Below are 24177 nucleotides of genomic sequence, written 5' to 3'. Positions count from 1 at the left end.
AGCACAGTGTAACAGAGAGCACAGGACACTCATACACAGTGCCGCCCAGCGTCAGAAGCACACTCCCACTAGTTGTAACATGCACAGTAGTCCACATACAATGAATGGCCAAGACATATATCCAACACAGGGCACACACATGTCTAATAGTAGGGCAGGGCCAGCTGAGGACAAAGCCAACATGTGGGTGGGGTCACCTCTCACCTCAGGGGCTCATCCTCTTTTGGTTGGCGAGGATGGGATAGAAGTCAAGTTTAGCCACCCATATGTGAATGGGGTTCCTAAGAAATTGTAGAAAATCTTAGTCCTGCCAGCCCACCCCATTTGCTTCCCGATTTTCTATCCAAACACTCACCCCAAATGAGTCAAGGAAAAAAAAACTGTATGACAAAGCATTCTTCAGAAATAATCCCATTTCAACATTTATTTTTAAATTGTATTGAATTATACTGGTGGAAATCTGTTAAGTTAAGCCAGACAGACTGATTTTTTTTTCTTCCTAAGAGTGTGGCAACATTCATTATTTTCTCTCTGTGTGGGGGCTTGATTTAAACTAGAAAATGAAACATTAGCAATGCTGTAATACATTTAGAATAAAATAGCTTAGACTTGAAAAAAAAAAATTAAGGGACCGATCAGCATTTCCTATTATGTAACTTATTTAACAGATTTTCTTTAGGAGCTGCATTTTGTATGTAGAGCTGATCTTTTAAAAGGCCTTCCAACCTATTGTCTACTACACACCCTACGTTCCTTCCGAGGGCTGGTTCTGGCTTCTACGCATAAGATGTGTGATGTTCATTTTAAACTTACTAGTGGAGCCCACTATTGACCACCTAATTATGCTGAGTTCCATTTATAAACATAGCTAACCACTAAGTTTATGGAGACTTTTTGTGCGGCTTTAATAGGATATTGATCGAGAGCATAGTTTGAGTGGCCTGCCATTGAATTGTGTAATGGCAAACAAAGGCAAGGTCATAGTGACTGTTGGTGCTGGGGCTGCAGTCTATTTTTTATCATCATCTTTTTGTTTCTTCCTTTAATGCTGAAACCCAAATGGTTTCTTTCAAATGAAGACCTTGCTTAAGAATATAAATTATTTAAAAAATAATGTCTGTGCCATGGTCATTGTTATTGTGTGCCTTAACAGAGACAGCCAACAGGCTGCCTGCTCAGACAACTTTCTGAGTTTTCCTGCTTCAGTAAAGATAGAAAGAACTGCAACTATTTAAGTGGTGACCCCCAAAGGATGGGGTACTAGAGACTTCTCATCTGAGATCCACTTCTTCATTAGTCTTCCCATGTAAGAACAATTTGTATTTTCAAGTTTTAGCTTATTCCTACCAAAGTCTCATTTTCTTACTGTGACTTTTTTCAGCTGAGTTAGTTCTGTTTCAGTATTTCTGCTACATCAAGTTAGACTGTGGTCCATGGTTCTTACAAAACTTCTGGCCTGAAAACCTATGTGCATGGGGTATGGGCGCTGGAAGCCATACCAAGGACTTGAAAAAGAAGTTTAAAAACGAACTGTATTCGGAACTCTGTCATGATTTCTGTGTGAGAATATCAACAGTGCACATTCCCAAGGCAGGAAACAGCCACTAGGGTGCCACCTCATGCCAGGCTGAGGCACAGGCCTGTTCCATTCACTGCCACTCTCCATTGACAAACAACTCAGGAACCCGAAGTCCACCCGGCAGCCAGGCTTTGTGGCAGAGCCAGGGCAATCCATCTGCTGGACTTTAATAGATTCTGCAGCCATGCAGCAGGAACCAGAGCACAGGCTGAGTGGCTGAGAGTGGTTTTCACACCCAAAGATTCTAAGGCCAGCCACAGTGGACTGGGAATCCTGGCTTTGCAGAATTCCAGGGCTGTGAAGTCATCCCGAGCCACGAAGTTTACTTAACCCTTGCAGCCAGTTTGGGTGTACAAACCACGCTGGCAATCAGAACCAACAGACCAGAGGCACAATGGCCTGTGTGTATCTGTGGTTTTACTCTTTCCCACTGAGGCCTTTAAGGTTTCAGAGTCACTCCAGCAACTTCAAGGAAAACAGTCAGCACTTTAGAAGGAAATGAGCAGTAGTGGAGTTTGGAGCAGAACTTTTTGAGTTCACACCAGGAGGGACATTTGGCAGCCTCAGAGCACATACTTTGAGGAAACGCTGGCACAAAATAAACAAGAGTGGGCTTGACAGAGAGCCCTTGAAGCAGCGACATTCAGCAGCCAGCAGAATGGCTCTCCATGGCAGCTCATGGGAGGGGCCTATCTGAAAATGCCTGTAGAGGGCTTTGTGTAATAAAGCGCCATCTCAACAGATGGCTCCTGTCTCCTCCTTCATGGGATTATGCTAAAACAACCTCAGTGATTCGGAACCACAGTCGCTCCTGGGAGCCTCTGCCCTGTACTGAATTCTTCCTTTTCTCTGGCCCAGCGTGCAGTGGTCTGTGTTTTCTCCCTCTTGTGGAACAAGGTAATAAATAAGGAGAAGTGCTTTCAGATGGTCCTGCCACGTGTGGAGACAGGCAACAGAACAAATCCATACTTTCAGCTACAGTACTTCCTTTGCTACAGTTCACAAACATTAGATGATGATGGTGAAAAATGAAAGGGTGTGGGCAAGAGACTAGGATGAAGGAGTCCATGGGGGACTGCAGCTCCCACGGGCCAGTCCTGAGTCTCGGCAGTTCCTTGCATTTGATCCAAGCATTTATTGTCAGGCAGCCCGGCTGTCTAGTATAACTTTCACCTAGGAATTTGTGGGGCTCAGTTTCTTTGTCTTTGCCACCTTGGAGGTGGCACTATCATCACAGACAACAAAATCAGCAGATAGTTATTTCAGGGACTCTTCCTTTGCAAATACTGAAACAGCACTCCCCACTCTATCACGGTTAAAGCCTCGCCAGAATCATGGGCGAAGTAAATATTTTTACGATCAAATTTAGAAGGTTAACACTAAGTGTCTGGAAAGAGAAACCTTCCATGCAAGAGGATTCTGAGTGACATGAAGAAGTATCCACACTGTGTGTGGTCACCACTAGCTGTGACTGTGATGAAGTAAAAAACCAGGTCAGATTTGATCACCAAGGAAGAAATTCAGAGGGAATAAGGAACTCTGACATGAGGGATAGTAAAATACCCATATGAGGGGCAAAACAACAGATCGATCCAAGAGGGGTGTGTGTGTGTGTGTGTGTGTGTGTGTGTGTGTGTGTGTGTGTGTGTAGTGTGGATAGGTGGAACACAGCGCTTTCAGGGCAGTAAGATGATCCTGCATGACACATAATAGTAGATATGTGCTGTTACACCTTTGTGGAGATACTTAGAATGTATAACAGGAACAAAAACACAAGAGGAAACCCTAGTGTAAACTACAGACTTTAGTTAATAATTGTGTGTCAATATTAGCTCACCTATAGTAAGAATTGTAGCAAACTACCCAAAGTTGTTACTAACAGGGGTCATAGTTAGAGATGGGGCATAAGGGACTCTGTGGTTTGCTAACTGAAAATGATAAACTTAAAAAACTGCTCTAATAGGATTGGTGATATAGCTAATTGGTATGGGACTTACCTAGCATGATGAGACTCAATATACAGCACCATCCAAATTAAAAATATGAAATCTACTAATTGAAAACAAATCATACTGAAAATGAATCTAGGGAAAATAAAATTGTGTATTTTATTTGTTCAATTTTGCACTATAGCAATCCTTTAAAAATGCAATCGTTTAAAGATATATCACCTCAACAAGAAATGATTAATCAATCAAAGCGCAGAATCCTTTGGTCTATTTCACTCTATGATGGAGTTACAGGAGCCATCACAACAAGGGCTTGCAGGAGCAAGATGCTCAGTGTTTTTGAGTACCACAGCATCCTTCATCTGTGAAAAGGGATGCTGGCCCAGACACAGAAACACCAAGTGAAGCAGTGTCCACATGTCTGGACTAAAATACAACTATGTGTTTGGTAATTCTCACTCACATAATTTTTCATATTCAAACTGAACAATGCAGGACTAACATCCTGGGTCTCAGCAACACACTGCCAGTTAGCTTATTCCTGTTTCAAGAATGCAGAATGCTCCTCAGCTCTACTTATCTGCAAAAGTATTCCCCTGCAGCCCTAGAACAGAGGCTCAGCTCTCCTCATGTGGGTACAGGAAGAGAAGGGGCAACCCATTTCTGAGGGATGAGCAAGGACTCACCTTCTTTATGCAGCTTGGATGGCATGCTCTGCTAAGGAGTTTTTGTCAACCTGACACAAACTAGGAGAGGAAACCTCAATTGAGGAACTGCCAACATCAGACTGGCCTGTGGGCATGTCTATAGGGCATTTTATTAATTAATGATTGATGTGGGTGGGCCAAGCCCACTGTGAGAAGTATCAAAGTATCACTGCTGGGGAAGTATTTCTGGATTGTCTAAGAAAGCAGGCTGAGCAGGCCAGTAAGCAGCATCCCTCTGTGGTCTCTGCTTCAGTTCCTGCCTCCAGGTTGCTGCTTTGGCTTCCTTTGAAGATGGAGTGTGACCTGTAGGCACATCAACCCTTTCTCCCCTTGTTATTTTTTGGTCAGTGTTTATCACAGGAACAGAAACCTAACTATGGCATATACCTTTGAGAAAGGTGTTCAGGTTGAGAAGCAGAGCTTGGGGATCCCTATTCCAGTAGCCAAGGCGATCTCTAAAATAAACCTTGACAAACCTAGATTAAAGATCTACAAGGAAGAGAGGGTCTCTGGCATATAGTTGACCAGTTTGGCCTGAAGCCATGGTTTAGCTGATGCAGCCTGGTCCTACTCTTGCCAAACTGTTGCAGTCAGCACAAGGCCATGTGTGAGTGAATCCTGGAGCGATTACACAGCAGTGTGCAGAATCGGAAAGCACTGAGAAGCTGAAGGAGGCTCACAATGCCAGGCCTTTGCTAACCAGCCCCCTACACAGGCACAGGAAACAATCCAAGACACTCTGCAAACTTAGCCCCAAGGGCAGGCATCCCCTCTGGCAGTCTTGAAGGAACATGTAGAATTCACTTGGCAATCATGCTGCCTTACACTCAGTGGAGGGCTAATCAATCTTGGCTCTAAGACCTGAAAAGAAAATAAGGGAAGGGAGGAAGGGCGAGATGCCAGGGATGTTTCTGAGCTGTCTGGCCTCTTACAACCCCCAGACCTTGGAACTCTGCTGGTAATGAAGACTAATGCAAGATTTGAGCAGCCAAGGCAGAATGAAATGGGCTAGAGCTCTAATATTAGAGTGAAAAGGATTTTTTTTTAAATCAAGGCTATGCTTGGATCTCAATAAAGCTTCAATAAATATACTTCCCTCTAATGCTGCTATGACTGATATACTCTGATAAGACATACTCTTTATGTGCTATTATTAGTAAGAGCACAAGAAAAATGAAGAATATTGACCATCTTTAATATATGTGCATTATTATCTGTCTATGGCCAGATCCTAGACCGGCTAATCAACTATGCACTAACCAGGGAAGCACATGTCTTCCTGTCAACAAAGCCATTTCTAAGCTCCCCCTCAGCTGGCACTTTGGACACATTTAACATAATACAGTCACAGGATCTCCACTGCAGGCCACCACCTGGTCCTTCGACTGCCTCCCTTTGAGGATTCCACCATGACCACCCAGAAGTTCCTCACCACCAATGGCAGCTTCCCTGACTGCCAGAATTCTAGGGCGCACAGTTGCCTTTCCATTACTTAACCTGCCTGGTCTTAAACAGAAAAGTTTCTCAACTCCCCCTGAGTTAGTCTCAGAGTAGACATTGTAGCTACAGCAAGGCTTAGCTGAAGCATTTACTCACTGTTTGACTTTGAATAAATGACTTCAACTAGATAAATGATCCTTACAGTCACCTGTAACCTTAGAGTTTGTTGCCAGAATTAACTGATACACCCTTCTCCAAGGCCTAGCAGAGTGCTCAGCAAATAATAAATGTTCAAGAATCCCTGGGTTTTCCTTCAGGCCCACATCATATCCTATTTTTTTGGACCCTCAAGATTATTCCTGGCTGTGATGACTGAAACAAGAGCTAAAAGAATCTAGGCTTGGAAGATCAGGCTGACTTGATTTTCCTGGCATCTATTAGGGCCAACTGGTTTACCCAGGCACCCTTGTGAGCCTATAACACATACACCAGGGCTACAATCTCCATTTCCTTCCATAAAGAGTTTGATGCCACTTGAAAACCATGTTTAGCAATATACACTTACCTACCTTTAGTATTTTCAAGTAGGTAGAGGATATAAGAGTAAACTTTTAATATTTATGCTTAATTTCACTTTTTTATTAATTAAATTTATTCACTTATTTTACATCCTGACTGCAGTTTCCCCTCCCTCCTCTCTTCCCATTCCCTCTCCCTCCCACATCCCTGCCCGTCCCCCATCCACTCTTCCTGTTTCTGTTCAGAAAGGGACAGGCCTCCCATGGGTATCAACAAAGCATGACATATCAAGTTGAGATAGGACTAAGCTTCTCTCTTTGTATTAGGCTGGGCGAGGTAACCCAGTATGAGGAATAGTTCCCAAAAGCCAGCCAAAGCATTAAGGGGACCACATGTAGACCAAACTACACAACTGTCATGCATATGTAGAGGGCCTAGGTCAGTCCCATATAGGCTCCCCGGCTGTCAGTCCAGACTCCGTGAGCTCCTATGAGCCCAGGTTAGTTGTTGCTGTGGGTTCCCTTGTAATTTCACTTTTAAATTGAGACTGAGAGCAGGTGGTCACTTGAGGAATGCTTTGAAAACAGAGATATTCTGGAGGGAGGGCAAATGGATGTGTGAGGTGCGAAAAGAAGAGACAGAGAGTCAAAGACAGACAGACTTCCATGCTTCTTGGATTTGGATTATGCCATAACAAACACACAATCAATGGGCCTTTGATCAACAGAACTCGGTGGTGGCACGGACTCTTCCGTCATTGCTGTAGTTGTTATCGACAAGCTGGTAATGACCATGCTGTAATGTGCCACTCAAACTGAGAGCATTAGCATTGCTTAAAGGTCAGAAACAAATTCTTCTAAATGCAGAATTCCTCAGAAACCAGAGCAGGGAAGATTCAAGATCTTTTAAAGCCAAGTTCACATTATGCACCCAGGACTATGGGAGACATTCAGTATCGGTCCTTACCACAATGGCCCCCATTAAAATACTTAATTATTCCTAGCTTTAAAATGTTGGCTTTTAAACAAACTCAGTGGTATAGTTCCTCTAAGGAGAAGAACGAAAAGGGTTTTCTGAAAGCGTTAACGCCCTAAGAGAGGAAACACAAATGGACGGCAAATTTGGATCAAATCAGAGCAAAACTATACTTACTTTGTGACACTCTTACTAGCTCGGTCACACTGAAAACACCTGATGTGACAAAACTGTCCTGGAAGCCCAAATGTCCTGTGGAAACAAAATCAGAAGAAAACCAAGTGTCACAAACAGAAAGTGCTTGACAACGCAAGTGTAAATACTCATCGCATTATGATTAAGCGTGTGCGGTCTAAGTGCACACTCAACATCCTCCGTGCTCTTGTGGGAGGGCACAGTCATTTGGGGACAGACATGGCTTTTGGGTTGAGTCTGGAGGTTGTGGAAAAGTTTTGAAACAACAACTGGGTGATTTTTGAGATGGTTAGGAAAAAAAAATCAACAGGAAATCTGAAACAAAAGACAATTTAAAAAGAGAGAAAGAAAAGAGGTGACCCCCGAGGCTTGGCAATGGGGACCCAGCATCCCTGGGAACCAACCAGGACGGCCAAGCTTCACAATGGTTTGAGATATTCACCACAGGCATGTCTGATCAGGCTTAGTCGCCTGTTCATTTAAATCAAGCGAGGTTTAAAGGTATTCCCTTCTTTTCGAGAGGTCCTACAGAGGGAACTCTGGAAGAGCCAGACAGGAAATGCAAAGGCAGTCTACGAACCATTCTGTACACAAACAGAAATTCACATTTATTTAGAGAAAGAAGACTTTGTGTTGGTTGATTTTTTATAATATATATTTTATTATATATTATATATGATATAAAAAATTATATATATAAATATATAATATATAAATGGTTCAAAATTGTTTCAGCTTTAAATTTTGTGTTTGCTTAATTTTAGCTGGATATAATTAATTTTCTCTAAAATACCTGATTTTGTATCCCACAAACATCGTACAGCTTCATGGTGTATTCAGAAATATTAAGCTTACAAATGGCAAGGGGTGTAAGCCTAAGACAGGCAGTTTGCATTCCTGTGCCTACAGTGTGCATTCTGTGCCTTACAAGGCATATTCTACTGGAGAGATTTGCATGTGAAGTCAGCTTAATCTCTACCTGCTTTAAGTGTGACACATTAGAGCAAGTGTTAGCTGAAGAGATTTAAAAAAAAAAAACTTCTTTACAATAAGACACACACCTTAAGAAATTCAGTGTAAGAAAATGGAGCGATCTGAATGTACAGCAACCCATAAATAAGATGATGTGCATGTTTCATGAAAGCTAGATTTCATACATTGCTGAGGGGAAGAAAACTCATGTGCTTCAGAGCATATATACCAGAAAGCTTACTAGATGCCACACACAGGAATGTACAGAAGCAGCCATGTTTTAGAGGGTCATTAGTGGAGCTATGAGTTCATTTTTTGATTACAACAAAGTTTTGAATAATGAAGGATTTTCTAAGTTGTAAAATTTTTCAGTTAATTCTGATAAAACATAGGATAGCTATGGTACTGAAAATAGTTCTAAGCTTTAGGATATATACCAATCATAGCCCGCTGTTTAAAATGAAATGGCAAAAGTTCACCTTAAAAGTTCTTAAGAACTTTAATTTATCAAAGCCACCTACAGACGGGTGTATCTAGGAGATCCTATTTAATAAGTGCTAGAGGTACTGTCTCTTGGGCTGAGAGAACTGAGAAGTAAAAACTTTAGCAAATAAATAAAAAAAATTCTCTTAAAGAGGCCTTGTCAAAGCAGATCATAACATTTCTTTTTTACTGGGCACCATTAAGATCACATTTACCCCACAGACCATAACAAAGGAAATCCACTACAATGTACACGGCTGTGCACACAACATCCAGAAAAACACAGCTCAATGGGAAGTGCAGCTCTTGCTCATCTCTCTCTGTCCCACAAGTTACTGGCTGACGCCTGCTTCGATACCACACCCTGAAAGCCTATGTTTTCAGAAAAGACTCATAAGAATTTTTGAACTACGTAAGTATAAACATAGACTCCTTAATTCTGCCAGCCCAAGCTATCTTCAATACTAGTTTGAGTTTGATGCAAGGACTTGGGAGGAGGGTGACCTTCATCATCCCTCACTGAGCAAACAAATTTGTGGAAACTAGATTCATGTTTAATTGGCTCACCATTGGAATCTTTAAAGTAGCTAGTGAATATATGTGAATAAAGAGATGAGTGAATCTTTCAACCAGTGATGCTCAAATCTTTTCCTTTGGCCCTCCTGGATTCCAAACTTCTAAACTAAGCATCTACTGGACATACTATTAAGACATCTCACAGGTAGCCTCAGATCCAACATGTCCAAAGTCTTTAGTTTTCTGTGTTGTGTCATTCCCACTCTGGCGTTATACAACTGCCTAACCCCATGTGTCCACACTGATTCGGTTTCCAGCATACGCTGTTCCACCTCTCATGTTTCTGCTTTTCCCAAGACTGAGGTTGAGGGCATCCCCAGTTCTCACCACCATGATGGGGAGTCTCCAAACCATCTGCTGTCTACTATTCGTTGACTCACTTGGCATCCTCATTAATCCACCCTCTAATCTGAAGCCAGAACCCCCTCACTGACAGGCAGAACTGACCATTCACTCACTTAATACATATTTACTGAGCAGCTTACCACGGGCCAGGCACTGTGCTGGATCTATGGTCCATAATGTCAGAGAATTTGCAGTTTCACCATAGAGACACACAAAAGTGTTTAAAACAGATTATTAGAAAAAGAATAGTCTAATTGACATGAAGTGAACATGTAACAAGAGCATTAGAAAGGATGGTGAAGGAAAACCTTTCCCAAGAGGTGCTGTCTGGAAGGTATGGAGAAGACAGCTAGCACAGAGAGTGAACAAGCCATTTGGCAGGCGTACAAAGGCTCCAAGGTCGGAGAGCAGCAAGTGCAGAAGAGCCTGCGATCCATCCAATGGAACGGCACGGACTTCCGATCAGAAACCTTGCAAGAGTCCCACAGGGGTTGCACCAACTCCCTACAGCTCTGTCACTTCCCACCTGCCCTTCAAGACCGAGCTCTCCTGTCTGTCCCAACAGTCTGCTCTCGCTGACCGCACTTCTGGAAGGACTCCTTTCTCTGTTTTCAACCCTGACCAGATGTGCTGTGCATGGCTCTAACACAGTAGCGGGCACACACAATGGTGATTCCCTTTTTCTCGTGTTGAGTGTGCCCCCTCTGAGCCGGCAGTGTCTGTTCTGTGTCAATGTTACTCCAGTTCGAGGGAAGGTACCTGGCAAGCAGGAAGTACTCCAGGGAGACCCTAAGTGAACAGAACTCAAACTGGCCTCAGTTTTGAATAAAAACAGTCACAGAATTTGTTTTCTCACTTTTTTTTTTTTTAAATTAAGGTTGAACTAAACCAAGCTCTGGAAAACTAAAGCATTCAAATATAACCAAGCCATCCATGCATATTCCTTCCAAACTGAACAGGACTGGTACAGGGAAAACAACCCACTTCCATGTGGCTTCCACTGGAGAGGATGCCATTGGTTTCTCTGCTAAGAAACTCCTGGGTGTGTGCAATGGTTGCCATTCTGGTCCACTGTTGGGGACAACAAACAAAAGCAGAGTCCAAGAGCCAAGAAATCTAGTCTCACACTTAAACTAGGATCATGGTGACTGAGAGCATCACAAAATGATTTCACCCTTCTCTCTGCAGCCTACTGTTGTCTCAGGATGAAGTGGAAGGTGAGCGTATGTGAATGAGTGTATGCAAGCCAGAAACACGAAAACAGAGAGTATATTTCACACACTCTTGTGGTAGCATCTCTTCACCGTATGACTGAATTATCAGATAGATTTTATTTATAACTTGTCCCTGACAGACAGAAGGACTGTATAAACACTCTATTTAACTTTGAGTGGCTAGTTTTGTTCCTTCAGTAGTTATTTGAAAACCCACTGATGAACTCTGTTAGCTGATAGCAGTTAAGACAGGAAACCTAAGAAATGATGGAAAAAGTGAGATGGTGGACATAATTACTAAGCAACCCGAGCAGATTAATCTTTCATTCTCACACACACACAGAGTCATAAAAATGACTTGTAGGGAAATCACACTTATCAGATTTTTCTATCTTATTGCAAGATGAAGAAAAAATGGAAACAAAAATACAAAATAAATTCTGGTAGTTTGAAATTTAGATGTTACTAGCATTAAAGATCTCTGTGAACTCTGGAACTGAGTAAACCCAGTAAACTCCGGAAACACTTCGAGATTTCCATTTTGAGCAGGGCCTCTTAGAAATGATGGGAAAACATGGACTTCTGTTAAGTACACCTGACATGATGCAGCATTAGACCCACTCGATGGTCTAGCTCTAAGTCTAGAACAACTGTATAGGAGACTGAAATAGGAACAGGTCTCTTTTCATTTTATGTAAGATGGCTAAAAAGTTCTTTCACTGAAGTTTGTTCAATGAATTCCCAAGTTGAGCATCAGTTTCAATACCTGGAAGTCAGCCATTCTCAGTGGGGCGGGAGCAGCAGAATGTAAAGGGACCTTCTCTTGTAAGTACTTAGAAAAGCCGTCCTCTTTATCTCAATGATATCAGCAATTGTTATGGAAAATGTCATTCTCTGGAAACCAAACCTCATTCCATGGGAGGACTGAACATCTATCTACCTTTGAATGTTAAGGCAGGACAGTAAAAGTTAGGTCTTCCGAGAGATGGTAACCCACTGAACCGCCTGGATGTTGGGGAAGAGAACCAGGAACAAGGCATTGGGAGGGCTGGCCATTAAAGGAAGCTGAGTGTCTCCACACAGGAAGTTTGTATCAGAAGAGGATACAGATAGGACTTCATACAGGACTAGGTGTTTTTCATGTTCAGATACCAAGGCCCTCCTTGTCCTGAACTATCAGATCTCATCTGGTTATGGATGCAGCCTGACTGCAGTGCACAGCCAGTTTCATTAAGTGATGACTTCCATTCTCTTCTTAGGAACTGAATTGCCACCATAGTCAATCACAAGCTAAGAATGGAGCCTTTCCAGGCCATGTTCCTTGGCCACTGAGAAGGAAAAAGGTCCCTTATCCTCACCCTATCTTATTCCAGCAGTAGTCTGGGTGTCCTGGGATATCACTGTACTAGCTTCTCAGAGGCCACTAGTTCCATAAAGAAAACTCCTCCTTGGAGTTCATGTTCTCCTCTGTGTACTGAACGAGCCTAAAAGTGCTCGAGAGATACGGCTCCATGTGTTTCATACATGCTCAATAAATAAGGTGAAGTTAAACTTGACTTTGCCCAAAAGGCCAAAAATCAATAATGTGAGGTTATAAAGGATTTCTGTTGCACTTTCTTATGTCACTAGCCTCCCACCTCAATGACATCATCTCTGCACTCTGTCAATGAACCAGAAGGGCATTGCTGTAGCTTACAAACTTACATTGTCAAAGCTCATTCTCTCTGTGCAGGATTTGGTCAGTGACTTAGGTAACCTTATTTGGTGGGCCTCTATTGTAGCATATAAATTACTACATTTTTACTGACACTGAAATAGTTAACTTCTATACTCAATTTGGATAGCTCAAAAAACAGGTGTTTCAGGAGTTAAATTTACTTCTATGGGTTCAATAAAGCCAAATTCTAACTTTAACCTAATTTATGTTACATGATGACTAAATCATTTGCCGTTCATTGGAGAAGTTTATGATATTTCTGGTTTCTGGAACAATTCCTTGTATTAAAAACATGAAGAATTCACATGTCTATTTGTAAAGACAGAAGCATGATATAATACATATTATTTTGCTTTGAAATTTCAGAAGATTTAAATTAAAATTTGAGATTTAAATATCAGAAGCGTTTAAAGTACATTTGATTGCTTGATGATTTCACAAGGTTTATTTGTTTGTTACAAGTAACTGAATAATTAGTGAAAGGACCACATTTATTAACAAAACATCTAAAATTCAGAGAAATTTTTTAACTTATTGGTATGTTTGTGAATGTTGGCTGCATGACATCATGGAATAACATGGATATGGAGGAACCATCAAGGCCACCTATTAGTAGTGACCAATACTATGATTTTAACGAAGATATTTTGATTAATAAATGTCAAGTTTTTTTTTTAAATCCATTAAGTATGTGCTTCTTCCTGTAAATTTCCAAACATCTCACTTTTGCCCTTTGGTAAAGGCAGAGTAAATCTCTCTCTCTTCCACCCTGCGACCCTTCAAATATCCGAGGACGAGCTTTCAAGCCTGCGTTCCCCTCTTCCAGGCTGAATCTCCTTCTAGTCATTGTTTTGTTTTGCTATTTGTTTGTCTGTTTTATAATATTAAATTGATTTCCCTGTTTAGACCACAACAGAAATGGATATTTTGCAAGTGGAGACTTGTGTAAGAACAGAGAATTATTAACTTTGGAGACTGTGTTTTCAAATATGCCATTGAAATATAAACAATTGGAAAAAATTTATATCAACTAAGTTAAGCCTCTATACTTAGCATAGAAGAAGCATTAGTTTACACATTTGATTTTTTAACAATTAATTTTGATGCTCTTAAATTAACTTAGTTTTGAACTAAAAGGGGGATTTGGACCAGTATCTTATTGCTTTCATGTTCTAAATCAAAGCTGGCTACAAACATGGACAGTAACAACTGGTAGTTGACAAATGGCTGGAACTATTTGTAATAACTCCAGCTTCTACTATGAGCCCTTGCATATATTAGGGAAAAATAAGGAAATTTATTCCCTGAATACATCTGAAACTGATTATCTTAAATGAAACAGACATGGAACTGGATCACCCGAGGGCTACCCTGGTTCATGGGTGTAAAACAGCAGAAAACCTTCATGGCCCATCACCCTGCCTTTCCTTTTTAGGTCTAATTCACGTGGCTGTGAAACCATTAACAGAGCTCAGCTCACTAAACCAGCATAAGACACGGGCAATGACAAGGAGAGGCGATGACCAGCAGCTATGTGCCAATTTTAAGACACTCAAAACTGATTTTGGTTCACTAAGCATGGAAGGAAAATCATTGATGAACTGAAGCAATACATCGTTAAAAAAATGCTTTCAATTACGTTTCCAAGGGAAACAGAGAAAGCAAATCTAAAGAGCTATTTTATACATAGGGATCTGTAGTTTTCCAAATTCCATAACATTAGTTAATATTTAAGATCATAGAGAGCTTCCATTGTTTAGGCATTTTACTTTGTACAATTCTTGCAATAATCACTCTATCGTTAATGCCATAATTTGTGGTGTTTATTCAATCATAGAGTCTACATTATACATTTCTGCAGAAACTATTGCAGGTTACAAATCATGTAGGCCATGGTACTTTGAAGTTTGCTGGTCTAGCACAAACACAAAGTATTTTAGAGGTACCAGATAATTCTTTGTGAAATATAACAGAATGAATTAGACTGTTCAGGCCACATCGGGTAAGTACAATGAAGTAACACCTTTTAAGACTTTAAAGTCATGTAATGCAATTCTAGGCTGGATTTTTCTTGTTCAAAAGAAGTAGAATAGGAGTGATTGGAAGAGAAAAGGGCCAATATTTGACAACAGAAATCAGCATAACCTTTTAACTGCAGCAGCCATGGGTGACTGCCCTTCGACCTTGGAAGATTATGTGGGATTTCAATGACAACAGCTGGAAGTGAGCATGTGTGAATAGAGTACAGATCTGAGGCCTAGTACAAAAGGCTGCACAATCTGGGCCCAGATCACAGTGCTGATTAGAAATTGTTTCCTGGTCCTGGCTTAATAGGGTATGATCAAGAAAGTTGGTGAGAGGTTTTTTGTTTTAAAGTTTTCTTTTAATTTTTTTCCCCAAGCAAGAAATCATTGGTGAATTTCATCATCCTTCATTTTCTTCCCCAGCTGTACAGTTCACATTCTCATATGAAACAGGCCCACAGAGATAAGGTATAACTTTTTTTTTTACATATTACATTTCATATTACATTTACATATTACAAAGACAACATATCTTGAAGTTTAATAATGCCTTCCTTGGGTGCTTAAATAATCTCTACTGTGGACATTTCATTGGGAACCATCACAGAGACAGAGGCAGACACACACACACAGGCACACGGTGGCGGCAGTGGCGGCAGGTGGAGGGACCACCATTAGGAACTATAAGTTTCTCATCAACAGTATAGAATACACTGCATGCCCTCATTCAGTGCATGTGGATGAATGAACATCATCTATCCTAGTTTTTTTTTTTTCTTGGCATGTAGACTTGTGCTACTGCGTAAGTATTTCATGATTTCATTCTTTTCTTTGCCTTACTTCATGAATGTGTTAGCAATGTTAAGTCTGTAGGCTTGCTCACTCAACAAGAACATAAGAAAAGATGAATTCCAAAGAGGTTAACCTAACCTAACAGATACAGAGACAATGGCTCAGAGCTACGATCACTTTAATCCACGAAACCCTCGTTCCTTGGGCTGAAACACAGATATGCTGATGCGTGTGTACTTTCACTTCTCATTGCTCTGAAACCACCAAAATGATGCCACATGATTACTGAAAGGACACGGCGCTGTGACTCATTTATGCTGTTTTGGTTTTACAATGCACTCCATCTTACCTTGCACCGCTCTGGATTTTGCTGATTACTCTTGTTGCAATATAAAATTAGCAATTACTTAGCTTCAGTAGGGGTGGCCTTGCAACTCTGCAAATAATTACCTATGTCTGGCAAAACCAACCTGGTTGAGTGGTATGGAACAAACAGAAGCTGGTGGCACTGTCTTCCAACTCAGACACAGGCCATCTGCCCACATCCTTCTATAGCAACTGTACATGTTCTTCCAAATGAGCCATGGGACAGCGTGTTTTTCAGAACAGATCAAATCCATTTACTGTTTCAAAATTCTATAAACAGAGTATTAAGGAAGTCAATCCCCAGAGCAACTATATGGGTGTTGGCCTTAGTCTAATGGGAGCTCCTGCCAAACTCACATATTTGTACAATTATTGGTTTATATTGTCCTTTTCAGCTCTCAGAGAAGGAAAGGCCACTGTGTGCGATCTCAGTTCACTTTAGGACTGGGTCTGGCTGGTGACAGGTACACATGATAAATGTTCCAGAAGGCTGACCTAATTTCCGTTGAAGTGAGTGTTTTGCTAAGAACATTCCCTCAAAGTGTCAGCTTGCAACAGAGTCCCAAACCTGCCAGTGTCTGTTACCATTGCTTGCGAAACTTTACTTAAAGTGAAGCAAATTTTTCCTTGTTCAGTATACTTCTCCAGAATTAGTTTTAAATCTATCCATATTTGAAGCCCAATTTCAGATGTATAATCATCAAACATGCTAAGTGTGACAGTTTTTAGTTGTTTGTGATTAGAAAAGCCCAACTCTCTGAGCTAAATGTAAATTGGGATAGACCTGAAATACATTTGTCTTTTCTTGCATAGGATGATCCATATGCCAAAATTTTGCCATTCAAAAATTATGTTTGTATGGTATTATTTATACATAGTAAGTAGGAGAAGTACATGAATGTTAGAATCCTAAATCATACTAAGTTTTAATCTCTTTGTCTTAAATCGACACTAATGGTTGCACCTACCACAGAAGTTTGTTGTTAGGAATAATGATCTAGTAAATTTTAAATGTTCATCAAAGAACCTTGAGTATAGAAAGGTATGGTATGGCTCATATCATTAATCTTATAGAAACTTTAATAGAAAAAAATTCTAATTACTTCTTTCCTTTTGACATGGAATATTAAATATCCACATGTATACATAAATGAAAATGTTGATAATCTAATTTATTTGAGTAAATATTTGGGTAAAATAAAATTATTTTCCAAAGCAAGTAATACAAAACTTGTTCAAAACAAACCCTCTGATAGGTTTTCCCAGGTTATTCCAAAATAAAGGGATTAATAGGACTCAGCTTTTAAATTAGTTCAAATAAAATAGGTACAAATCTAATCCCCAACTATAATCTTATTTATGCATATATGTACTCATCTGTAACATTCATAATAACTACATAATAATTTCAATTTCCAAATATAAGTTTAAATATAACTTGCTTTTATAAATTTTATAAATGGACCTAAAGTGCATTTTTCTGACAGTAGACAAAGATTTTTCCTGGGAAAGAAAACAACAGCTTTTCTTCTCCCTAGTTTCACTTTTTTTTTAAAGGATCTGCTTTCCTGAAAACTCCTGTTGATATCTAATGTGTCCATGCTGTTTGCTCTAGAAAATGGGTATTTAGAATCTAGCTTTAAAAATATTTTTCAAATAAAAGCCATTTACATTTTTTAAAAAATGGGAAGTGCTTCTGACAGTTTTAAATGGGTAGGATATAAGCAATTATTATGCATATTAAGTGAGGAAAAACTCATTTTTGTTAGGGCCTCCACATTCTGGCTTCATACCTCAACATAAACAGAGAGCTGCCGGAAAGCCTCACTAAAGATGGGGTTTTGGTTCCTCGTAGCTCAAAATCAATGCTAAGAGAGTTTGGCCTTTTAGGCGGGAGGATGATCGACAGGCTTCACTTTACAGACTTTGATCACTGAAGCACTCTGGGATGCAGGCAGTCTCCTTGATTTTAGGGAATAGGACCTTTGTTCTCACAAAATGAACTGAGTCTCTCTCGGACTCAGCTGGAAGACAGCATGCTCACATTCTCAGAATTACTGCACTGCTTCTCGTCAGGGCCGTCAGCATTTTGAAGGGCTTGGCTTCCAGAGTTTAGAAGGAAACTGTTCACTGCAGGACACTTAGCAACCCCGCACAGTAGTCTTCACCACTGACTGCTGACATTTCCCTAGGAAAACCAAAAAGGACCTCCCATTTTGACGTCCCCCCTCCACCCAGTTTAAAAAAGCTGCCTTCAGACCTCACCTCATATTTAATACTGAATAATCTTACATGGAAACTATCTGACACATTGGATCCAATGCTCCAGCACAAACTATCAGAAGCCAGGCATTAAAACTATAGCTGCTACAGAAATCTGAAGTAATATATAAAACTGGAAAACATATATACATTCTGTTCTCTACCATGAGTGCAAAGATGTAGGTGAAATAAGACTGAACATAGGACCCAAATGACCATGTCCCTACTGCTAGAAGAGGATACTACCACCCCTGAAATAGAACAATCCAGGTAACCACAGGCTGCATGATGCCAACCAATCAGCAGGTCCAACAGTGGCCTAAATTACCTGCTAGTTGAGGACTAGGGTAACTCTGCCAGTGCTCTCTGAACGTCTGCTGTCTAATCATTCTGATATTTTTCAGACTATCTATCATGTTCCCACTAGTAAAAAGTAAGGGCAAATACCCAATGCCAAGTTGGCAAAGTCCTTCTGCCTTATAAATTACAATGGGTTATTCCCTTAGTTATTTCTGTCCCTAACCCAAGGAAACCCATAAACCTCTGCAAGGTTGCAGAATAGTTACAGATGAAGCAGGAACCCTTGTATGCAGGCCATGAGTTTAACTTCGATTATGTCCTAAAACACCCTCACCGAGCAAAGCATGTTTAAATCAGATGTAAGCTGTCAGGGACACTACCATAGACATCTCTCACTCTAATCTTAGAAGCAGTGCCATAAAGGACATGAACTGTAGCTATCTTGAAGGTGGAACCCTTCTGGCTACTACTGATGAAGCCTACGTTATTCTGCTTTTTTTTTTAAAAATAGCAATCACTTGTACAAAAGTTAGTAGGGTTCAGGGCTAATATCTGGGGTTCCAATTACCATCAAAGCCAATGTGTTAGAAGCCAAATGTGATTTGTTTTTAAAGGTGCCTTAAATACTTTCCTAGGTTATTTTTCTACAGCTTTATTTATTCATTCAATAAACACTTATTGCTGCTAACCTAAGAACCATATACAGGTGAACTCAGAACATACACCAACCAACTCTGTGTCCGCAGCCTAGGAAAAACAGCTTTTCAGGCAGATGTAATGATGACTTCCTGATATTATTTCTACATGCGGAGTGTAGTGCAAACATATACTTGTTTGAACCAATCACAATTCCATGAAGTGATTACTAGGGAGATATTTTTAATTTTTATAGCTTTTAATATATATATACATACATACACATACATACATATACATATACATATACATATATATATATATATATATACATACATACATACATACATAGGCTTCACTCAGTTACTATCTTTGTGACCTGAAGTAAGTTAAGTACATTTTCATCAATTTATTTCAGAACACTTGTTGGATCCCCTTCTGCTCTGGGTACTGTGGCTGGCAAGAAGCTCCGTATATTGGAACTTCAGGTACTTGCAGTCAGTGGGAGGAGGCCATATGAGAGTTGGTCTATGGAGGGTACAGGGCTCTCGGGGTAGAAGCAGCTTCTGAGAAGACTGGTCAGGAAAGATTCCCTGGAGGCTCAGGATGGCCTATACAAGCCCGCTAAGACTTGCCTGAGTAGCCATGCAAAGCTGAAAGGAGGCGGCACATCTCTTCATGTGTGCCCAAATAAAAGAAACAGGTGAGGGCTGATCTCTTCTGAGTGCTCAGTCTGAGCCTGAACTTAACTCTGCTTTGTCCTGTGTCATTTCCTTCTTGCTATGATAGCTTTGATTTTCGGCTAAAGCAGTTGAGCATAGCCTTACGGTTTTCAGGCAACTAACTCAAGGTCACGTAGCCAGTGACAACCAAGCAGGATTTCAACTCAAGCAACTTACTTACCCTCAGCTACGACACCATTCCCAAACTTAATGATAAGCCACTGACTCTAGAGGTCTGAGCCTTGGAAATGAATCAGAAGATGATGCTATGGGCAGGATGACCATGACTGTCATCACCATACATGTATACATGTCTGGCCTGGCCTATAGACAGTAGCTTCGTTTTCCATACTACTTGCTGTGGGATGGTCTGTATGTCAAATGTGTTGCTGATTGGTCAATAAATAAAACACTGATTGGCCAGTAGCTAGACAGGAAGTATAGGCAGGACTAACAGAGAGGAGAATTGAGAGAACAGGAAGTCAGAGGGAGACACTGCCAGCCGCCGCCATGACAAGTAGCATGTGAAGATGCCGGTAAGCCATGAGCCACATAGCAAGGTATAGATTTATAGAAATGGATTAATTTAAGATATAAGAACAGTTAACAAGAAGCCTGCCACGGCCATACAGTTTGTAAGCAATATAAGTCTCTGTGTTTACTTGGTTGGGTCTGAGCGGCTGTGGGACTGGCGGGTGACAGAGATTTGTCCTGACTGTGGGCCAGGCAGGAAAACTCTAGCTACAACTACTGAAAATGAAACCTTAGCTTTTCAGCCCAAGACAGTATCCTTCACCAAACCCAGTAGGAAGGTTACTCCCCCCACCTCAAGCTCAGTAAACCCATAGTCTCTCATAGTAGTTACTACTGTTTAATACCATTTCCCCTTTCCCGAGACTCCTGTCCCATTATAGACAGCTTTATCTAGCCTCATCCACTACTTTGTTCTTCTCAAATGCAAAAGATCAAAGCTATGCCATCTTCACAGCAAAAATGATGAGAGAACCCTGGAAAGTGGAGCAGGTTTACTAAAATAAACAAATTTATATGTTTTATTTGTTGGTTTGTTTTTTATTTGCTGTTTAGCATCAAAATGAGACTCCGAAGAAAATAAGTCTTATTGTAAAAAAAAAAAATCCCATGTGAACTTTCTTTCCAGGTCAAAGTCCCGGGGACGTGTTTAGCAATGAATTACAGAATGCGGTTGAGAACTGTGGTCTGGGAACACAGCTCAGTCAGGAAAGTACATGCTGTGCTAGCAGAGGAGTGAGTTTGATCCCCAGAACCATGTAAAAAGTCAGTGCAGACAGGAGGATCCCTGGAGCTTGCTGGCTAGCTGGTCTTGCCAAATCAGTGATCTCTAAGTTCAACGAGAGACCTTGTCTCAGAATAAACTGGAAACTGATAGAAGAAGAAACCTAAAGCCAACCTCTGGCCTCCACATGAATGGACATCCATAACTACAGGTGTACACAAATTCATTCGTGGATGAGCATACACATACACACACACACACACACACACACACACACGAAGGGAGGGAACACCAAAATGTAGTAACTTGTTTGGGCTTTGAAATTAAATTGGTAAATAAAGAAATCTAATGAAGCTCTGGATCCATGTTAATTCACTGTTTTTACCTGAGGGCTCTTGAGGGATGTGGACTTTTGCAGTGGCCTCCTGTGTATGAAAGATGAGGAAAAATGCAAATCTCTTATGTGTCTAGGGTTTACCTCTCAGAACTCTACTTCTCACCACCCAAAGAGCAACCCTGTATATTGTAAGTATGTACCCACACAGCCAGGTGTGTCAATATCAGATATACAACCCTGTGAAGAGGGCAGATTACCACACAAAATGAGTAACACATGGCTGCTTACATCTTGGTGGCAACCAAGCTCTAAACAGCGCCCTGAACCTTTCTTCTCCACTAGACAAAAAGAATCACATGAGAGAGAGGTGGGCAGCACAGGACTGTGACCAGGTATTCCACTGAGCACACATCCACAGCTCATTTTTACTGATGGCTGAAGACCTTGGGGCAACTAATGTAATAATTTTGCTCCTCAATCTCTTACTCTAGCTATGGAGTGAGGACGGAATGAATTAATGCACAGGCTCCAGCACTACCTGGCAAAGGCACCACTTTCAAGTTTTGCTCATGCTACTTCTGGACACCTCTGACTTGGATGGTGAATTCCTAAGGGCTTTCATAAGGGAAGAGATATTTTATTTTGTAATATTGAACTTCTGTCCATTTCAAGAGCTCACAGAATATTCAAACATCAACAATTTGGTGTACAGTTTGCTAATTTGAAAAGAACTCCACACCTGTTCATGAAAACAGCAAACTACTGATGCTACACTGTGTGTATATACATACATATACATGCACACTTATATGTATATGTATGTATATATATGTATATGTATACACACACACATACACACACACATACACACACACACACACACACACACACACATACAGCTTAGTTCAAAGTTTCTTGGTGTGCTTTTTCCCACAGGTGACATTTGGTAAGGTCTGAATACATCTTTTATTGTCACAACTGTGTGGGTATCAGGGGTTCCTGACCTTTAGTCACTAGGGGTTAAAAAAACTGCTAAATATCTGACAAGGTACCAGACAATGACTCAGAACAAGAACACCATAGTGCTGAGAAACCCCCATTTTTAACTCAACCCCAGCACAATACATAATCAATAACTCATCCAGCCAAGTTTACCAAGGGCCTACAATTTAGCTGTGTCCTGTGAGAGCTGGAGTTATAGAATGAAGACTGGATAGGTGCCTGCTGTAATTTGCATAGGCATGAGAGTAGGCCACGCCTCAGGAGGAGCCCCTTGGGTAACAAGGGCTATGGGGCACAGAGGAAGGAGCCCCAGAGTATATGAGAGATAAAATCCTCAACCTGACTCTAGAAGAGTGTTTGGGAAATTCAGAGGCACAAAGAGAGGAAAGAGGGGAAGAAGAGATGTGGGAAGGGGAAAGAGGAGGAGGATAGAAGAGAGGAGAAGGAAAGGGGAGAAGACAGAAGGGAATCGGAGAGCATTTCATCTGCTAATGACCAGAAATGGAACTCTGGGAAACACTAAGGAGGCTGAAGAGTCTGGTACCCTTTCTTAATAGGAACACTATTGGCACCGTGTGTGTGTGTTTGGGGGGGGAGGGATTACTGCACAGGACTGTGCAGGGCATCACAAGACACTTAGCTCTTATCCTACCTCCTTTCTCTCCCATAAGCTGAATGGAAGGAAGATGCTTCCTCTCAGGAAAAGCATCCTGAGACAAGGGGGAAAGCCTCCACTGCATTACTTCTGGGTTTGAGCTTGGTTAAAGTATTAATGAGCTTCTGACAAGCATTAGGCATGCAGTAATGTTTGCAGGCTCAGCCCATTCTTCTCCAGGGGTCTATCATCACCGCAGCATCTTACCCTTCCAGCAAGACTTGTTAAAGCCTTATACCACATCTACAATAGTGAAAATGTGGCCACCAGCCCAACACACCAAAGAGATTTCCCAAGCACACACACAATAAATAAATATATAGATAGACAGACAGACAGACAGACAGACAGATACTGAATTGCCATTTCATCTGAGATCCATCTTGACAGAGAAAATCCAACAGGATTTAGCTTGCAAACAATCTCTGTGACAGCAAAACTCCCTAGACATTCTAAAGTGTTCAAAGCCAACAGCTTTAAAGACAGACTTCCACCATACTACAAAGAAAAGTAGTGCTTGCTTTCACTTTATACGATCGTTATATAAAATAGAAAATTAAGGAGAAAAGGAAACATTTCTAGACTTTGGGGGTTTAACTTTACTCTTGAATTAATGCAAAATGTAACCAAACCTTTCTATGTAATAACTTCTGCATGGATTTTTTTCTCTCATTATTGAAAGCTACAGAAACATGAAAAGACGCAAGGAAGGAAAAATCATGTTTAGATTTGTGAATTGGAATAAGACAGGTCAACAGGTGAAGGCACTTGCTGCCAAGCCCAAGGATCTGAGTTCAATTCCTGGAACCCACATAGTGGAGAGACTGACTCCCACAGGTTGTCCTTGGGCATTACACATTGTCCTACATCTACATACACTAAATAAATGAAGTGATGAATTGGAGGGCTGGGCCACTGTAGAAGGAGATCAAGATTGGCAATACATAGGCCTTAATGCAGTGCATTAACCCAGCAATCTCTCCCCAATCCACTTTGACATGGCCCTCTGTTCAGATGGTCTGGTGCTAAGCTGGTTATTACTTAAGTGATGTGCAGTCTCACAGGTCAGATAAACATAGCAAAGGCATGGTCAGTAAGATCTGTCAGGAAACTCAGCAAGGTGTGTTGGGGTGGGGGTGGGGCATGAAAGAACAA

General features: G+C 40.9%; 1 protein-coding gene across 3 annotated transcripts in view; it reads right to left on the bottom strand.

Annotated features, from left to right (window-relative positions):
• Positions 1-24177, bottom strand: part of Nfia (nuclear factor I A) — a 344021-nt gene that overhangs the window by 109723 nt on the left and 210121 nt on the right. For all 3 annotated transcript variants that reach the window (XM_059254554.1, XM_059254555.1, XM_059254553.1), the window contains exon 4: positions 7347-7421. In XM_059254554.1, coding sequence (XP_059110537.1) covers positions 7347-7421 — 75 coding nt within the window. The remainder of the gene's footprint in view (positions 1-7346; positions 7422-24177) is intronic.

This window comes from Peromyscus eremicus, chromosome 2, assembly GCF_949786415.1.
Source record: "Peromyscus eremicus chromosome 2, PerEre_H2_v1, whole genome shotgun sequence".
Lineage (NCBI taxonomy): Eukaryota > Metazoa > Chordata > Mammalia > Rodentia > Cricetidae > Peromyscus > Peromyscus eremicus.
Note: the sequence above shows the minus strand (reverse complement) of the source record. Positions and strands in the feature narration are given on the sequence as shown.